General features: G+C 41.2%; 2 protein-coding genes across 3 annotated transcripts in view; both read right to left on the bottom strand.

Moving 5' to 3' along the window:
- dennd2b (DENN domain containing 2B) overlaps positions 1 to 14,630 on the bottom strand; it is a 43,997-nt gene extending 29,367 nt beyond the window's left edge. The window contains exons 1-2 of one of the 2 annotated variants that reach the window (XM_046388020.1): positions 14,486 to 14,630; positions 2,279 to 2,377 (exon numbers count right to left, since the gene is read on the bottom strand). In XM_046388020.1, the coding sequence (XP_046243976.1) occupies positions 2,279 to 2,352 (74 nt within the window). In that variant the 5' untranslated portion in view covers positions 2,353 to 2,377; positions 14,486 to 14,630. Of the gene's footprint in view, positions 1 to 2,278; positions 2,378 to 11,005; positions 11,194 to 14,485 lie in introns of those variants that run through there. The other variant, XM_046388013.1, reaches the window with a different exon arrangement.
- A 908-nt stretch (positions 14,631 to 15,538) lies between these two features.
- On the bottom strand, positions 15,539 to 20,030 carry tmem9b (TMEM9 domain family, member B). The gene is made up of 5 exons (XM_046388061.1): positions 19,680 to 20,030; positions 19,268 to 19,359; positions 19,061 to 19,169; positions 18,653 to 18,787; positions 15,539 to 16,878 (listed from the first exon to the last, which is right to left on the bottom strand). The coding sequence occupies exons 1-5, from the start codon at positions 19,749 to 19,751 to the stop codon at positions 16,723 to 16,725; spliced, it is 564 nt and encodes a 187-aa protein (XP_046244017.1). The 5' UTR covers positions 19,752 to 20,030; the 3' UTR covers positions 15,539 to 16,722.
- Between the last annotated feature and the right edge of the window lie 139 nt (positions 20,031 to 20,169).

Raw genomic sequence — 20,169 nt, 5'->3', positions numbered from 1 at the left:
GTAGTTCTTAAAAGGAGGGTCCTATCATTATGTGCTGCGTGACATTTATTGATCTATAATAACTCTGGGTATGTCAGAGTTCATTTCATTTGAGCTTGCTTAACACTGACGGTCCTGCTTTTTGCCATTCCTATGTGAAAAATATAAATGCACCCAGGTCATAAGTCAGTTATCTAAAATACTGCAGCAGTCAGTGGTGAAACATGAGCTTAAAAAGAGTTCAAGATAAAGGTGAAGTGTTGCTATCAGCCTACAATGAGTCATATACTCTACTATAAATACACATAATACAGATTTTAATCAACTGCTGAATAAAACAGACGTTAGAATATTCCAGACTCATTCAGATAACATTACTTTTATGCTGTAAAATAAAGCATAGAGTTCAGTGTGAAAAGCTTTTTCACAAAAGAAAATATGGGCACAATTTTTGTCCACTTCAGGCCTTTTAGACTTTTAGGGGCTTCTGCTGCTCTATCATATCATGCTCGTAAAAATAAGGCCAGTTTAGTCAGCTTCAGATGAGCCAGCCACACATACAGTACTGTACAAAGAGCTGGATGCCAGTCACAACCTGGCCTCTGGCTTTCACTCAGGCTTCCAGGGCATGCTAACCACAAGCCACTTCCTGTTACTGACCAGGATGGAGGGAGCAGACTGCTCGCACAAACAGCACTTCTGCTATTATAGTTCAACATATGTATACTCGTTTTTGCATTATGATACATAAGACCCAAACCCGGCACACACTCCAGTCCAGAGTGTTGGAGGTTTTATTTGCTGACATATCAAATAAATAAATTCCGTCATTGTGTATTTGTGGGGGTAAAAAACACTGGTCACAGTAGTGTGAGCTCTCGCTATAACAGCCTGGTCAGCATGTTTTGTGTTCCCACAACGCTTTTGTAGTTCCTTCTGATCGCTGAGGTGAGGGCCATTCATTCAAAGTACAACATCAGACAATATCCTTTATTTAGTAAATAATGACTTCTATTCCCCCACAGCAAGATCACAGAACAAGAACTGAGTCACATTTTTCTCAATTCGTTACACCTTGTATTGTTTTTTGCCACCATATTCACGCTTGTTGCCACGTGTGCCTCAGTCAGTGTAAGTGTAATTTGCACTAGAAAGTGATCCCTGGTTAACTTCATCCTTTGGGGGAACGCATTGTGTAGCAATATCAGACAAAACTAATTTCTCTCCATTTGTTAAAACCCAGAGCCGAAAGCATCTTTGCCTCATGAGCTTTAAATGTGATCCTTAAGGGTAACATGAGCCCACGAGGAGAGCAAACAGTAAATCAGGCTCTACTACAATGACAATTAGACTCATCTAAAGAGGCTGAGGTCAAATCAACAAGTATGACTTAAGAGGAATGCGACCACTGCTAGTGTGACAACTGTGTGGTAAACACATGCCATTTATCTACATTGTAATTTTAACATTATTATTAACATTTATATGGTTTGTCCCTTCCAGTACAGCTAATTTAAACCACACGCAATAAGAGAAACCAGCTGCTGCCATTGCTTTATGTTTTGTGGTGTGTTTACATCATGGCCTCATAAGCACAGAAAATAAGGAAAGAATGAGCAAACAACACGGCCAATCAAACAGCAGCATGACTACGTATTAGACTATGATACAAGTATCATTGCTAACAATCATCATTCTCAAAATCAGCCATCAGACACCATCACAAGGCGGTGTGACAGTGTGAACACAGACTACGTATCACAGCCGTGAAGCCCTATGATCACATATAAGACAACTTTCTCTTACCAGCCTGCTTAGTCCTAACAGGACTTTCTGGTTAAAGAAGCTCGGGAAAATTTGACAGGATGATAAACGGTAAGGATGAATTGTCTGGCTATCACATATCATTCCCAAAGTTTGTTTTTCCCCTCCCTGCAGGACATTGTAAGCTCTCAACATGCTAACACAAGCTTCAGCTCACTACTTACAGTTCAGAGCTGCATGGGGCCCCTGTCCAGGATGCAGGATCGTACTTGCAAAAGTTTTATCTAACTGGCAATAACTGACTGTTCTTTCCCATAAGTTAAAAAAAAAACCAAAACAAACAAACTACAGAACACTACTACAGACTGACTACGGGTGCCATCTTGGTTGAAAATGAATGACGTGATGTGTGCAGCACTTCCTTCTCCTCCAGAGAAAGAGAAAAAAAAAAACAGAAAAAAAGAATTAAAAAAAACATGTGATCTGACTGGAAATGCACTTTAACCAGCCCACCCCTGTCCCAGATGTCACTGACCTGTCAGGGACGTCCCGGGGAGCCTTACCCCCTCCTGCACGAGGCACAGCCTTCGAACTCTTGTTGGCAGTCATGTTTGTCGGCAAACCATCCACTCACCTGGTGGACAAACGCAAAAATATGGAACATTAAAAAAGCGTTCCTCACATTTCAGTCAACAAAGCAAAAGTCATACTGCAAATTCAAACTCTTCTGAGGTTGTTTGAGTTTGCCAGTGTGTATTATTAGGAACACACACACTGTGAGTTAAGGCCATTAAGGCTACTAAAATATAAAATTAGACTCGGTAGATTCACTAGGTCCAATCCTCTAATGAACATGGACTTTCATACAGAGCAACATCAAAAGCCAAAAGCCAGGATCTGTGAACATTTAAACTCATGTTACTTGATTTGGCTTTTCAGCTCTGCCCACCACCTGGTTTTAATGCTGGTCAGACACTACTTAACATTGGCTTCAAAGGGTGAACACAGGTTCCAACAATAATAATAGGATTTTTAAGAGTAAAATGGTGGATAAAGGATCGTTATAATCTCAGTATTAGCTTGACTTTTCTCAATAACAGTTTAACATAAGAGTAGACGAAGATTGCATGAAGGCAAGGTATCAGTCCTACAAAGTAACCCATTATACCACAGATGCTGCGTTGAAGGTTCAGCCCAAACGCTGTACACAAATTGCAGCAAATGAAAATCAAATGGCACAACTAACACATCTTAAAGACAATGTTGTGCCAGAGAGACACAGCTGCATTCACATCAATCATCAAGGACTGAATTACTGCCACCAAATCAACTCAACTGACTGTATTTAAACAAAATCCTGAGCTCCTCTTGGATCATAGCCAGAGATGAAATAATGATGGTTTTTAACATACAAACCTCAAGAACTATAATGTTAAGTTATAATGAGTTATAATGAACCAGTCTGACGTAGGAACAGACCATAAGTATTTGCAGTTATTTTGTACTTTTTTATCAGTAAAGGTCACCACAATGGATCATTGTGTGTAGGGCTTCAGCACAACAAGTAATTTCAGATGCTTCCTTTGGGCAACTGCAGATACTTGATTAAGTGGAAGGGTCTTGGAGAGTCTAGAGGCAGGGATAGATAACTGGGAGAGTGGCAGGGCTTAATTTGTCCCAGTTCCTGCCACAACAGAATCCATAGATTAGATCACCCTGAGATTTCTACTTTTACCATAATATTAGTGAAATGGGTTAGAAGTACTAAAATCACCGCTGGGAATCAATTAAAGCATGCTCTCACAGATACGTGTTGTCCTTACTTATGGACTGTGGATAAGTTTGACTCAACACCCTTTATTTCACAGTATGAAAAGTCCTAACAGTAGAAAAACTGTGAAGGCCTCTTGATTCAAATAAACATTTCCTGGACTTAATCTCAAATTAGACTAGCAGTTAGTTAAAGCCTTCCTTCAAACTGCAGGTCATTGCTCGTGAAAAAGCACTTCTGAAATGCAGCAATGACCCTTTCAAGAAGGCTCAAAGTAATTGTTCTGGTGCATAAGGAGGTCAGATGGAGATCCCTAGAGATCAGAGGCAGAGGATGGGAGGGTGCTTGGCAGCATGGCTTGTTTACAGGAAGTTGTTGTATGAAGAAGCCAGCCAACCAGTAGTGGAGCTGAGTCCTATAGAGACAGATGAGGCGAGAGAGGTAGAATTCCTGCTGTCAGCTATTTCCTGTGAGAGTGGACAGTGCTAAGAGAACAGGGCATGCATCATTATTTTTATCAAACTCAAAGACAGATGATGTCCTGTCCTGCTTACGAAACTCCAGTCCACTCCTGTTACTCTGTGAACCATGAACAACATTACATTCAAAGAGCATTTTCACAGAAATCCAGCAGAAAACAGGACATGAGTACAAGACCCTGTACTTCCTGTGATGCAAGAAAATACTGCAGTATTCAACAATGGAATATAAGCATGAAAGTTTACAAATTGGCCTGTGCATCAATGTGAAGGTGAGTCAGAGGGAGACCTGCTTATCAGGCAACATGACATTTGTTCCAACATTAGAACACACACAAGAACTCAGATTATTTCTATAAATCAGAAAGCTTTAGCCACATTAAGGACGAGGAAAACGGATTGTAGTGAGGATTATCCTGTGAAAGCACACTTTGGATAACCAGTAAAACAATAAAAAATTGCTTAATAATTTCTCCGTGACTAAATTATAAAACAAAACAAATTATCCAGGAAAGACAAAAATGGAAATAAGAACAACATCTCTCATATTACTCCAAATTAAACCAAAATATTCCGCTTAAATCCACACACACTAGACGTTATGTAAATTATTATGTCTAATTTATTACCAGATGAAAAAATGTGTATGTTTTGGAGGCGACTTTCAGTGGTCTCTCATCCTCTCTCTCTCTCTCTCTGATTGTAAACACGAAGCTTCTGTCATTTCATTTCAAACACCTCAAACGATCAGAGGAAAAACCGCCACCAGCTGCCAGAAGCAAACAAAATCAAGTTGTTAACACTTTAAATTATGTCAGGTCTACGCGCCTCAGTTATATGAAGCTTAGAGCATTGTTTATTTGTATAATATTCATCGTATTCAATCTTTTTGGACTGAGAAAAGTACAGTCACAGAAATGGGTCACAGCAGCCCAAGACAGACTTTACATTGTAAACACGAAGGCGTTAGCCAAATGACTTCCTGAGGGCTGATACCATCTCCCTACACAAAATCACAGTCTGTAAACATCCACTTCTAAGAAAGCTCTAGAGTCCCTTTAATGTGCATTCAACCAGATGCAACACAAATTTTCTCCTGAGATACAAGAGCGAAAGGCGAGCTAACGGTCGACTGCAACAGCTCAACAGCTTCGACATGCCTTCAACCACCAATGTGTCTTGATGACACACTTGACATTGATTGGTTTTCAAATGTTTGGTGCTTTAGAGCACGGAAAAGGTCATGAAAAGTCACTAATGTATGTGTGCACAGTTTGAGGGTGATGCTTGAGGAAATGCTTTTGGACACATGGTGTTTATGAAATTGTTCGACCTCGCAAGTTGATGATTTGCTTTGAAAATATAACTGACCAACCAAGTCTGGTACCAAGCATGAGCATAAGAGGCAGCACATCACAGTGGCAGCATGTCAAAACACCCACACACACACACACACACAATGGTGGCATCTTGACACGTGTCATCCTACCTCAACAGGTTATACAGCTACAGGACTGTACCTTCTTCTGTTCTGTACTTCCTGCTTTGCAAGCTTTTTAATCACTAGATCCCATTATTGCCAAAGAGGTCCTGGAGTTTGTCTGTGTATGCCTATGACCTAAAAAACTAATCCCAAAGGCCAAATATGTCTTCTTAAGATATTCAACGTCACCATCTTAACGACTTAGCTTTGCCATTTCAGGGTTTTTCCTGATTTTGTCACGTTCACATCCAGAAGCAGTAACTGATTACATGACAAGCATATCAGTGATGAACACTTTCCCCAGCAACAAGCGCATATTCATTAAATAGAACTACAACAGTGTCTCCATTAGACTATTTGGGCAGGAATAAAAGAGCCCTTTGTGTTCAGTGCGTCCTTGAGAGGGGGATGTGGTTAAAAAGTAAGTCTTTTATCAGCTCTGTGTGTGTGTGTGTGTGCATGTGTGTGAAGGAGGGAGACTCTATTAGGTAAAATATCTTTCAAAAGAGAGCCCACACGTCCTTGGCCCTGTCACATTTGACAGATCATCTGATACACAGTTCTCTCCACTACATGCAGGAATGTACTAATATTTGTCCTATCCATCAGACTGCGGCTGCATTCAAAATATTAAAGAATGTTTTCAGAGGGTGAAAGAAAGCATAGGATGGGGCAGACACACCTGGACCTGATGTCAAGAGCTTCTAAAGACTGCACTCAGATATACTCTCTCTCAGCACCTGGGATTTGATGTTCAGACTGTGAGACCGCCGCACGATTTTGTGTAACATTTTCATGACGTCATGGCTGACAAGCTTCCATTAACATGAGATTAGGCTCAGTTTAAGATCTTTGTTTATCCTGAAACACGCACTAGCCGGCACAACAGCTTCCACAGACAAGAGGCTAATGCCGTCTCTCGCTGGTCCTCGGGTTCTGCTGATCAGCAACCTGATTTCAAGGTTTTTAAAACCACCGCAAAAACCTTTACAGGCAGCCAAGAAGCACGGAGGTAGAGGGAGAGCGAAAATTTCAGCAAATTCTCAACTTTTTCCAGACGTCACAACTCTCTGGCAGACGTGAGCCCACACACTGATCCATGCTACTGTTTCAATATCTGCAGAAAGACCAGTTTTGTCCACTACAGACAAAAGGGCACTTGAGCTGGTCGAGTTGGATCATGTTAAGTTCAGCACTGTGGGTGATGAGTTGCATAAATACCACAGAATAAAGGAATCCAGCTCTAAATACTTGAACCAGGAAAAGACAGTCCACATAAAAGCCTTTACAACAAAAGTACAAACTGTACATGTGAGGTTTACTCACATGCAATCTTGTGCCGTAGGCCAGACATGATAGAAAAGCAAAATCTCAGCTGAAACTAAAAGATTGATGTATTATATTCTGAATGTATTCTCTATATAACCTGCTGTCTCTAGGTAGCAGTTTGGAGCTCTGACAGCCTCAATATATCTCTATGTAAAAGAAAACCACCAAGGTTGATGCTACTGGCGGTTGCACATAGCCATACCTATGTAATTACCTCCACGCTCCACCGCATACTTTGCCATACTGCCACCGTATAGCTCAATGGACCAGGTGGAATCGATTCTTGGAATCTTATTTTATCTCCGTTTTAAGCCATTTCAACTCTCTTTTTTCTCTAAGTAATCACGACATATTTTCTTTTGGTGGAAAAGAGGAAAAACCCTTCTGTGTAACCTAGATATGAGCATGCACAGCTGTGGAGGCAGGCATGTGGAAAACGGGCTTACATCCATCTGAGCTGCAGCAACGGAGTGGGAGTGGGGGGGTATTTGTCACACAGCTGACCTCTGACACAGAGTCTTTGACTTTTTCAGGGACATGAAGTAGATAAGACATATTCTTGTTTGCCTCAGTCTTAAAGTCAGAGTTTAGCTAAGGCAACATAACGCTGTTAACTTGTACACCTGCGTTGTTGCTCATTTCCTCTATTTGCCAATGTTTAACAACCTCAAGCAGGTTTAAATTTCCAACCTGGGACTGGCTTTTGAGTTTACTGTCCATTTGTTCTTGGTCCTATCCATTTCTTTATTTCCGAGTGGTTAAGGTTAACTGTCATGTTTTTATCTGCCTTACTGTCAAACACAGCTGAAGTTTCGCCCACATCCTCTAACACCATCCAATTAAACTCCTGTTTCCAGGTCAACTGAAATCTTTGTTTGCACCTCAGCTCATAAATGTCTTCGCCCACCAACACTTTCTCACGAGAGCTCGACTGGTACTGAAAGTGTCCAGCTCTCAACAGAGCCAAGACGGATGTGAGATGACTCACTGCTTTGGTAGTATCATCATAAATTCTTGAAAAAAATGTGTTTAATTCTCTCTTTTTTTTTAACCACTTGTCCAATCAAGCGAGTTGCCAGATTTCCAAGCCTGAGGTGGAATTTAACTTTCCCAGGACAAGCATTCAATCCTCATCAGCAATTTCCAGAAAAAAAGGTCCATCCATCCATCCATCTTCTATACCGCTTATCCGTCAGGGTCGCGGGGGAGCTGGAGCCTATCCCAGCTGACTACAGGCAAGAGGCAGGGTTCACCCTGGACTGGTCGCCAGTCAATCACAGGGCCAACACACAAAGACAGACAACCACACACTCTCACACTCACACCTAGGGGCAATTAGAGTAGTCAATTAACCTAATGTGCATGTTTTTGGTATTGTGGGAGGAAGCCGGAGTACCCAGAGAAAACCCACACAGGCACAGGGAGAACATGCAAACTCCACATAGAAGGGCCCAGACCGGGATTCGAACCTGGGACCCTCTTGCTATGAGGCGACAGTGCTAACCACTGCACCACCGTGCAGTGCACCCCAGAGAAAAGGTCATATCAGCAAAAACAAAAAAAAGCAAAACTGTTATGTGTTTCTATAAAATGATGTTAAGTACATATTCTGAAGATAATACAGGAAAATAAGAAAGAGCTGCAAAGTTATCACTTAATATCACTATTTTGCTAAAGCCCTCTTTATCAGTACATACATATCTAAAGTTAAATTACACTGTGGCTAAAGAACTGTCGATAGAGAGATGCCACCTGCATAAAGCCACGGTCGACCGAATTCTTCACAGGGTACAGCGCTATCTACAGCAAGTGTTGAAGCAAAGTCACAGGCTGTAAAGCGAAGATCATAAACCAAGCATGTAACAGAGTCATCAGAGAAATGTGCAGCTGCAGCTTTTTGTGCTGGAAGGCAGCAGGGCAGCCACTTGTATTCTCATCAGAAAACAGAGGCAAAGATGTCAAAGACGGCAAAGACAAAACAGAGGAATGACCAAATCAGAAGCACAACACTTCTTTTCCATCATTTCTGTTTTACAACCCAAAATGACAAACCGAAATTAGCTTTAAGTAGATCTTGAGTCTGACTTCCAACTGTGCTACAACACAACCACATGCTGCAGCCAGAGACTTGATCTTAAGTTACATGCATCACGAGGGACAAAAAAGTAGAAAAGTAGATATTCTTCTCTAAGAAAGCATTATCGCTCAGTGGTTGATAAAGTTGGGCTTGGGGGTAAAGTTAGGGGAGATGGTCCTGTGACACCCCGAATGAGAAAACCACTTGGATGAAATTAATATAAATACTCTCTCCACTCAGACCAGCTGTGGCTGAGGTTCCCTTCAGCAAGACCCTGAACAAAACTGTTCCTTCAGAGCTGTTAAGCACCTCTGAGGCATGTGTTAAAGTGCATGGGTTTGTTATTGTGAGCTAAATGATTCTATTTTTGAGGGACAGTTCACCCCCCAAACCAAAAATACATGTTTTGTAGTGCTGTTTATCTGGAGTTCTGGAGATATTGATTGTACAGATTTTGAGTATAATGGAAAGAGACAGCAATTCACTTGTGGTACTCAAAAAAAAAAAACAAAAAAAAAAAAACGTCAAAACAATACATTTGAAAAACTCAATAGTAGTGTCTTTCTGCAGAGATCAGGACCCAGTTGCTCAAGATGATCCACAGATCTTGTTGTGAACAGTTTTATGAGAGAACTATTTGCTTTCTACAAAGCTACACCATATCAGAACACAAAAAGAAACATGTACTTTCCCATGGACAAGAAGCGCGTGCTCATGACAGGGTGGGATGTCCACATTGATGGGTGTCCTCCTCAGCTGAGCTGTAATGTTAGCTTAGTTAGCTTAGTTAGCTTGGTTAGGTACCCTGTGGTTCATGAGTACACGTGCACTTCCTTGTGCATGGTAATACAGAAAGAAAACAGTTCCTTCATGAAACTGCTCACAACAATGTCTCCGCACAACAAGCAAAGTGCCAGGTGGGGTGAACTGATCCTTTAGGTTCCTCTGAAAAACACACCAAAAAGCTCGATCCATAGGGAGAGAGATCGGCAAAGGGGAAAGTTACTTCCATTGTGATTCTGAATGAACAACGGACCCTTTAAAAGTGTCTGGTGTTAGACCAGGCTCATTCCTGTCAAACTGAAGGGAGAACAGAGAAGAATTTCCTCAATAGCTTTGTGTTGACAGTCGTGTCCAGTGAGAGGGGAAGGTCATTGTTTGATCTGCACAATGGAAAGGCATTAAGGGGGAAAAAGAGAGCTAAAGATAACCAGACACGTCTCTATAGTTTGTATTATAACGTGTAAGATTAGATCAAAAGTATTTAAGTTGTAATCTGTTAAGAAAACTCATGATGTAGCCAGAGCTTCCCATATTTAAACTATGGCTTTGCCAGTGTTGTTGTTAAGGTGTGAATGTTTACACTTATTAAATCTGGATATCACCAAATTCACACCAGACAATCATGTGTAACATGTACCATATTCTTTTCACTAAACTAAGTGGATGAAGAAGGTCATTATTTCTCTTGTACATATTGTACATATACAGTGCACAGGACTGTATGTACTCTATATGTCATGTACAATACGCACAGCATTTGCAAAGAAATGTGCATGTGCACAATCTGGTATAAAACCTGTACACCTTTGACCATGAGCAGGTAAAACAAGGTTTCATCCCTCAAAATAAGCCCCCACCCCTCCAAGTTCAAACTACACCAGGGAAGGTCCACAATGAGTTCAGTCCACAGCACAGGACTCAGGACTCTGTTTCTGCTTATCTGCTGGTTTGACTTTTTGGATCTTTAGGCGATAATTTGATCTAATTACAATTCACGGAGTTACTGCTTGTATCCGCTGGGACATTTTTTTTTCTTCATTCAGAGGGTCAGCTGAGCAAGAAAAAAAAAAAACAATAACAGAGTCCGGTTGTTTTAGCCTGCTTGCTGCACTTCATCTTTGAGCTAACATGTCGATGACCAAATATGGTCACATGGAGATTACGACTGTATTTAAACGCACCTTGCAACTTTTCTTCATCACCTTTAAATGTGCTTTAGGCTACTTTTCAGACGCTTGCTTTTGCTCGTATCGGCTCTCTAACCGCTAGCTAAAAGTTTTAACCCTCCTGCAGTTAGCTCGTCACAAAAAAACGGTTTAAAAAAGGCAGGCAGCTGTTACCTCCGAGTTTGTCCTCACAACATCCATGGCTGCTGACATTTTGAGATAGTAATCCCTTCGCGAAGCACAAATCCGGTTCGTCTACGCGTTGGAAAACTTTGGCTGGTTACCTGCCCTCCTCAGTAAACTTCGATTTATGTCTTTCCAACTGACCAAAAAAGAAAAAAGAAAAAAAAAAGCCCTCCTGCCTCCCCTCTCACAGCCTGCTGCAGAGTGGAAGGCTGGACTTCTTACCATGGAAACCGGTTGTTTGCCCCCCACTTTCTCGGGATTTGCCCCCCACCTCCCCGCGCTCCTCAGCCAGGCATTCAGCCTCTCCCTCTCCCTCTCTCTCTCTCTTTCTGTCTCCCTCTTGTTTATTGTCACGGTGGGCCGAGGACTGTGGATGAATATTCACGAGTTGAAGGCTGCTGATGGGATGAAACCATCATGTTGCCAGCATTGCAGCACTTTTATTGTCATGCTGAAACCCTCCGCCGGGCTCACTGGGTCAACAGGAATACATTTCAGCCACACAAAGATGTCTTTCATTTGCCAAACCAGGCAGGCCAAACACACAGCAGTGCGTGGAGACACTGACCAAGTTTAGAGATACTTCAAGGTGAAAATACTGCAACATGAGGAAAGGCATTAAATATCTGATTCAAGTAACAGAACATTTTCTATTTATATCAGCAAAGTGTGTGTAAGGATTTATTATGCAATAGAATGGTACCATGCAGTGTTTATTATGTTTTTTAAATCAGCATTTTGTAGATTCATTTTTCATTCATTAAGGTGGGATCAGGGATCATCTTAATTAAGGGCTTTACTGTCAAGATACATAAATTACTTACAAATTCTACTTTTTAAATACCTCTTTTGACTGATTTATCATCACGTTTGACTTCATTCAAATGAAAGCTTAGAGTTTAGAGATCGATCAACGTTGTCAGTAACTTCTTCTTCAAAACCCAACACCAAATAGTAGAAAGTTGGGAAGCAGGAGTCAACTGCTGATGAGGACTGAGATTCAGCTAAAAGCTCCAGAACAAGCAAGTGAACCTTGGTTTTAGTTTGTTTTGTCAGCAGCTTCAGAGGTCAAAAGATAACTGTGAAGCTCCCTCTCGCAATATCTCAAGCAAACTAATCCCAGGCCTCATGATGCAGAACAAAAAATCCTTTATATCTTTGCTTCTGCATGCTACATCTTTACACCAAATGTTGAGGCACTAAACTGCTCCTTTCAGTGTCTTATCATCCCACAGACTTGGGAACAGAGGAAGTCACAAAAACCCAGACATCCGTCATCAAAGTTTGTAACATAAAGTCAGCAGGAAGCCCATACAGCTCTGCCACTGCACAGCTTTTCTCAGAGACCCATTCGAATCCTCTCAAGGCCTCGTAAAAAGACTGTCCTTCCTGAAAACACTGCAAACCCTCACCGCCTGAGCGCAACGGGCGGAGAGGCGGCGACTGCTTTTTGTGGGATGTTTTACCAGAACGCAACCCAAGCTTACTCTCATGGAAATCATTGTTTCCATTGATCACAGTGCCATCCGTATTTCAAATTAAAAGCCACATCCTCGTCTTGCATGGCATGCCGGCATCAAACAGCATTCAAAATCACGCTGCCATGCGCGTACTCACATGCACACGTCATGTAATCCTTACATCCATGACAGGACTCTCTACAGTCTAATGCAAACTTTAATATACGTTATTTTACATCTCCAGTTCATTTGAAGGGCTGACTGCAGAGCTCTGATGCTGTGAATCTGAGGCCTTTCTTCCCAGGTGATTACACACCTGCCAAAGCCACAGTCGCGAGAGAGTTTATTTTCTCAAATAAAATCACTAAACCTTATGTGTGTTTGTTAAGGATCCACTCCTGAATCCCAAATCCTGAAGCAGTCAAAGGGATTACTCCACAGCTCTATGGGGATTTTTCCACCTACGCTTCAAAAATTTCACCTCAGATCCTTTTCTTTCAGCTTCAGGACATTCCACAGGCTCGAGGGAGGCGTGAGACGAAGACACCAAAAAGTCATTTATCTGCTTCGTTTTTTGTTTTTTTTCTTTTCAAATAAGAATATATTTGATGTAATAAACACTGCATCAAACTCCAGGATTATGTCGAGTCAGGCCGACGTGTCGAGTCAGGCTGACAGCGCTGACAGGAGAAAAACACAACCTGTGCTGGAAAGACATCCTCTCCTCTTTAAAACTGAGGAAAATAAGTGTCTCATGCAGGGTCCTGCTGAAATCAACATAACTCCTACATCATTTTGAGTAATATTTGAATGCAAACTATAAACGTTCCCATTGCTGTTCTGAGAGATTAACCAGGAAAGTAATCATGCTGTCTGATCACACAAGAGTTTATAGCCTCAGGCAAGTCTCAAACTTGTTTTGATTGTTGCTTTTCTGCAGTTTTTTTTCCCCTTTGCCATCAAATGCATCCTTCAATCCATCTATCAACAAGTTAAAAAAAACAATGCCGACTACCTTATGTGTATGTGTTGGCAAGGACTGAAGTGTCCTTTTGTGCTATCAATGCTGGGAACTCTTGTCACGCTGTGCACCATTAACAATCATCATTTCACTGAGTGATATAAAAACATCCAACAAAAGAAATTAAACCGAGCTGTAATGAAGTGATTTGTTTTAGTAATCTGCAACCAATCAGGTCATACTTTGATTAATGACTGAATCATTTCAGCTTCACGGAAACCCCACGTTTTCACGCTTCGCTGAATGACAAGTGACACCATGTTGCTGTTTACAAAAATGCTTTGAATAACTGCAGCTCACAACATGTCCTGCCAGCAGTGCAGCAGCGAGGAGCAAAACTTTAGTACAAGGACATTTTGTTATCTTGCAGCATTTTTAGATTTTCACCAGCCAGCAGCTGCAGCATTGATGCAAGCTCAGAAACCTTGAAGACAAATGTAGTTATGTTTCATACAGTGGATGAGAGGTGTGTGTGTGTGTGTGTGTGTGAGGGGTGATTTTATCTCAGACAGACATAAAAATAACTGAACTGAAACTTACAAAGTCATGTAGGAAAAGTAAAGACAGGTGAGTGTATCCATTATGCCTGAGGAGTGCATTAAAACCTGGACTATTTCTGTGGATGGAAATTCAAAGGCTGGGGCGCCCCCTGTAGGCCAACCGATGCAAATGCAGCACTAAAGCTGAGAACAACTACTTTTCCCGTCTTAACATCAAACAGAGGATTAGACAGTTTGCCAACATCGATCAAAATCAGCGTCTCTGAATGTCCTTAAGCTCGCTCACGTTAATCACACCGACAACACAACAGGCTATAAAATACAAAGGTCATTTCTTCTTCTCTTATGAACTCAACTGTCTAAAGATGCTGCAAATACTGCAAGTTACTTTAAAAAAAAAAAAGAAAAAAAAAGAAAGAAAGGGGGGATAAAATCTCGTTATATTTCAAAGTAGGAAACATTTAAGCAAGTGAAACAAAAGACCGACCTGTCTCTCTGTGTGGCTGCGGTGTGCGTTCAAAGATCCATTCTTTAACAGAGTCTGTGTCGCTTTCTCTCTGTGCAGCCTGAAAACGGATTTTTTTTTTTCCTGCGGAAAATAGTCTCCTCCGTTTAACTTCATGAAATGAGGGGGGAAAAAAAGGGAAAAGTAGACTGCACAGGAAATGATGACGCAGCTGTATGGAAAACACTTTACTTAATAACAAAAAAAAAGAGGAAAAGATACTACAAGGGTTATCAGTCTTTTAAAGAATACTTAATGTAGTCACAGTTTAGGGCCAACAGATTTTAATTTAGAGTTTAACTGTTCATTTACCAGCAGCTAAAATTTCACTCTGAATGTGCTATAAATTGCCAGCGTGCTATAGCGAGATGGGGTTATTTCAGGTACTTTCTGGCCAAATTAAAGTGTAAACATAGCTGTAAAGTTTTTATAGGAAACTGAACTGATCATGTAAATCCAGAATGGAGCCGCTGCAGACTTTATTTCCATCGGCTGTGTCAAATTGCCAACACTGAGATCAGAAGGCTGAGTTACCAAGAGGGCAAAGTGGATAAGTGCCCTGTGGCCCCCTTTCAGAGACCCCTGAGTTTGCTTGTTATTTTGTGGTAATTTAGTTACAAATTTGGCAATATGCCAAACAAGTGTAGATTTACAAAACAGTGCGAGCCCTAAATTAACTTCTGCAATTTTACCAGATCTTGAGGGCCTGTTTTAAAGTTGGTCCCTGCCTCAAAATCCAGTTATGTAATATTTTTGCTGGTGTACATCTAATATCAATAGCATTTCAGCATTTTGGGCAGCATGTTAATTCAGTCCTCAGTGAGCTGCACAATAAAGGCAACGACTGGGCCATGACGTATGTTTCAAAGTGCATCCGCATAATATTTCCCATAGCAGGGGGTGAGAAATGCTGACTATCCATAGCTTTTTATGTGTTAATGAGTAAACTGACAGGTTCTTAAAAGACAAGTTGCTGGATAAGGTTGAAGCTATTGCAAAGCATGAAGAAATTTCAACATATTACAAAAGCAAGAATCACAAATATTACATTAATTTATTTCAAAGTTAAAGTATCACTTATACAATGGTTAAGAACACTTTCCGAAATCTCCCAAAAGTGGCTCTTTGTCCACGGCCCCAACATACACAAAATAAACATCTTTGACCTCAGAGTAACACCGTTCTGTTATACTAAAGCTGCCCGTTAGGCAACAAGGACCTTCTTAGCGGAACCGATGTTAGACTGAGCACACGGAATAAAAGACGAGAGATTTAGTTTTTAGGCAGTTGAAGCGGCCGCTGATTTCAACAGGGTCTTCAACACACAAGGATCAATAGCACAGCTACGATTACTAAGACATCACCAAGAAAATGCATCAGGCTCAGTAACGAGGTTCAGTGAAACTACTTTCAAATACCAAACTTAATGTAATACCAGTTATATCAGGCATTGAGTATGATGGTAGGGATGAAGGATGAAAGCACATTTATAAAAGATGTGTTATAAAACATGCATTTTCAAAGAAGGCTCAAAGATTTGTATGTTACATTGATTCCTTTTCACTGTGATGAGAGCAGTACTTCAAAGTTATATTAGTATCTGGGTGGAAAAAGCCCACCAGCTACATGTTAACAGGTCATTACTGGGGCAAGTTATCCAGCCACAGTGAGTGGCACCAACCAACATCTGAATGTTTTCCGATGAAAGCCAGTTAGCCTTGTTAAGTTGTTAAAGACTGGTCGGCTTTGGGCTGATGGGACACCACCTGGCGCTGTGGCCAGGAAGACTGATGGGATATTAGAAAATGTTCACATGAAAGATGTATTTCCAGCTATATTAGTCTCTTCCATCAAAATTTTCATTGCAAATTCGATGGTGACTTGGCAAATCTGCAAACCTGACAGCAGGCAGAGATTAAAATCAGCTTTTGGAAATGCCTTTTAAGGCTGTTCAATCAGGATTGTGCAAAACTGAATTCACTTTAATCTCTTGCGCTGCGTGCGGACTAAATAAGAGCTCCCAGTTTGGACTCTGGCTTCCCAGATCTAGATTTGTTCGCCACGTTCACCTCGGAAGGGTCACATTTGATCACATACAAACCACAAATGAGAGAAAGGAAGTGATATAAACTGAGGGCTCTGTCACAGTGTTTTTTTTTTTGTTTGTTTCATTTTTGTTTTTGTTTTGCTCGACCAGAAACTCTTGCTCGCAGGGCACTTTAACTGAGAACAACATGGCGGTCGAACACAGACTTCCTCTGTTCCTGGACCTGCCTCCTCCAGCGCTGCTGGGCATGCTCCACTTTGTTGAGCATGTTGGGTCGAGAGTGTGAACGGGACAGAACATTGTGAGCGTTGGCAAAAGGCTGCTGATCCTGAAAACACAGAATGGATGGAAAACAAAACGTGATTAGCGTAAAAGCGATGACACAGATCAATCACAGGTCGATCTTGTAAGATGCACAAAACCCCAACGCCAGCACTCCTCCGATGGTCAACTCCACGTTTAACAGTGGTGGTGTCCGCTAAGATTAATAAAGATGAAATAACTTGGGTGAAATAAAACATAAGACTTTTAAGGAAAAAAAAAGAGGGACTACTTCACACAGCAAAAACAAACAACGCACTCGAGGACTCCTTGTTGTATTGCAATATAACTGCTTCTGGCTATTTCCTGACCTTCCACATCATTAAATGTCTTTAAAAAACAAATTACACTTTTTTAAGTGTTCTGTGTTTTGTCTCTGCACTTTTAGCAATGTTACCTTTTACTCTCATCACTTTTATGTATTTTGCAACATGTCTTTGAAAAGTGCTAGAACAACAAAGTTGATGTTGTTGTCATGAGGGGGAAAAAAAACATTAGAAAAGTAAATACAAGAAAACGATTGGGAGGATCACAGGCTGCCATCTGTGACCGACATTATCAGTTGGGCAGGCTCTCGTTATCAAAGACTGACCACTAAACATTACAAGCCTACCATTTCCTCTATAATTAATGCAGCAGCAGGACTTCCGGTTGTATTGGGTTTGTTTACAAATCTCTTTCTCTTTGCTTTGCTCCAAGTGACAGTTTACAAGTCACTGTGCCATAAACTTTGGCATAGTACGGTTATTTTTTCCAGAAGTGGTAATCTTCTTGCTCTGTCGCTGTGCCATAAACACAGGCGACACAAAGTTCACTACATCTTCCAGTACTTCTATACTAACAGCAAACCAGTAAGCTCAAAGAAACAGTATATTACACTTTTGGTGCTCACTGCAGCTTAGTCACATTTTACAGCAAGTGAAACCTCTCATGTAACACTTCCTCTTTCACGAACTCTGCCATTTGAAACACAGAGTGCTCAGTACAGTGAACCCCTCCCCCAGCAAAGGCAGTCAGTCAGCTTTGTTAACATCTAAACGCTGAGCCATACAAAACTGATTTACAGCATCTATATGCACTTTGAGCATTTTAATGGAACTCATTTCCTGAAATAGCTACGCATGGAAATGACGACTATATCAGCGATGAGATTACAGTTAACATTTACGGTAATAAATCTGAATCTGTTTTGCGTGCACTGCACTGTGAGGTTTACCTTAAGCTGGTTCATTTCTACTCACTTCTATATGTTAGTGGGAACCAGCTTAACCTGTTTAGTGATTTTATTTGAGTGAGTAGCCTTTTCTGCCTGAATAAATTCTTCCAAGCTTTGCTCTTTGTTGTGGTTGTGTTTTTTTTTCTTTACATAAGAAACCAGGTTTCAACCAGCAGAAGTGTAGCCACAAAAACCTCATCAAGAAAGCTGGGCTCCAATTTGATGACACATAAAGTGTGCGTCCCTGTTTCATGTTTAACGATCAGATTAGAACCATAAGCATGCAGACACAGGGTGATGTGAACTGAAGATGGCTGACGTTAGCTGACTCATGTACTGTTGCATCCATTTGCCCGTGGTTGCAGTGTATCTGACAAAGGGTGAGAAAACACTTGTGAAAGCTATACATCACTCTGAGCGTTTAGGGCAGGATTCACTGCACAATAACGCTTGCAGGATCGGTTCAGATGGGACCAGCTGCTGTAACACTGCAGTCAGAATTCACATTTCCATGTTTATTTCACCTAATGGCTGCTGGTTCAGTGGTTTTAAGAGAAACACATACCCCGACATCATCATCACTTTGGATAAGCTGCGAGTGTCCAAACAGACGCCTCTTCAAAATGGGCTCCAGGAGAGTCAGGTAGACCATGTAGAGCAGCAGCAGGCCCAAAATGGAGAGGTACATTATGATGGTGACCTAAACATACAGAATGTTTACTGACTGGCTTGGGTTAACGTGTACGATCCAAACCAGAGACCAATCAACATATCAGTTACATTTGACCTACAGCAAATTTATTAATTAATAATTGAAGGCACACAGAGGCTAGAAATACCAAACATTCACTTATTTCAGCTTTGTTTTTTTTCTTTAAAAGTGCTATTCAGACAAAACAAGCAATCTGACCATTCAAATGAAGGGAAAGTGTGATGATTAAACTGAAAGAAACAAACATGACAATGAACGTACCTTAATGGTCCCCGAGCTCCTTTCTTCATATTTACACTCGCATCGTAAACAGTACGCCTCCACGTCTTTTCCATCAACCGGCATGGGTTCAACTACATGGAGGCAGTTACTGAAAAATAAAATAATGACATTAGGAGGCCAGTAGAAAGCAGAAGACGAACAGCTCGTATCATTCGGGTAGTTGTAGTGAAGCATGACTTAACATACCAGTCTTTGAGAGAAACATTTTGCTTGTAGATTTGGCCCTCGATGTCTCTGTACGGTGGACAGATGCATTTACAACGGATGTCTTCAGAATTCTGTAAAGGACAGATCACGGGCAACATATTGGTTTTTGCTTGTCTCTTTCTTTTGCTTTGCTTTTTAAAATGTAATTCATGATTTTATTTTCATCTGACGTGGTGCCACCATTGGTGCACCGAGCTAGCTAAAGCTGTCACTCACAGTAAAACCCAAAAGAGTTAGCCTTGCTATACTTACACTCACCTGAAGATATCTGAGAGACAGCTAGCTAATTTTTCAGGCAGATTTAAAGAGGAAAATGATTTATTTTTGTAAATTAAGGCATCATCGTCACGTCCTTTCTGGCGCTAGCTAACCTAGCTAACGTTAGCCTTACCTTAGCTGTCACTTGGCTTAAGAGCACAAAACAAGCCAAAGAGAAAGCCTCGAGAAGAAACACAGGCTTCATCTTCACAGTCTCTTGCAGATTTCAAGTTCCAAACCGTTGAACAGCCGCTCAGTTGTTTCCAGAAACAACGCCAGGAGAGTAAATAAAGACACTCTAATCACCGACGACGCTTGCCATCCAGCTAATTCAGGGATAAACACTCTCAGCTTCCTAACAGCTGACTTGTAGTTTCCAGAGATGGAAACGGCTGGAGACGGCTTCCGCACACAGAACCACTGGGAGCGCTCGAACATGAGCGTGCTGAGTTTCAGGCGGGCGGTGAAATGTCCAATATCTTTTGTTATATTGACAATATTATAATACCTAATCTCTCTAAAAGATATAGTACTCAGACGGCAGCTGATGGGTTCCAAGATTGCATTACGCAGAATGGGCTGTACCCAATATATTCATCGCTACACACCGCCCTTCTTGTTGA

This window comes from Scatophagus argus, chromosome 1 (assembly GCF_020382885.2).
Source record: "Scatophagus argus isolate fScaArg1 chromosome 1, fScaArg1.pri, whole genome shotgun sequence".
Classification (NCBI taxonomy): Eukaryota; Metazoa; Chordata; class Actinopteri; family Scatophagidae; genus Scatophagus; species Scatophagus argus.
This window is presented reverse-complemented; position numbering and strand designations above follow the sequence as displayed.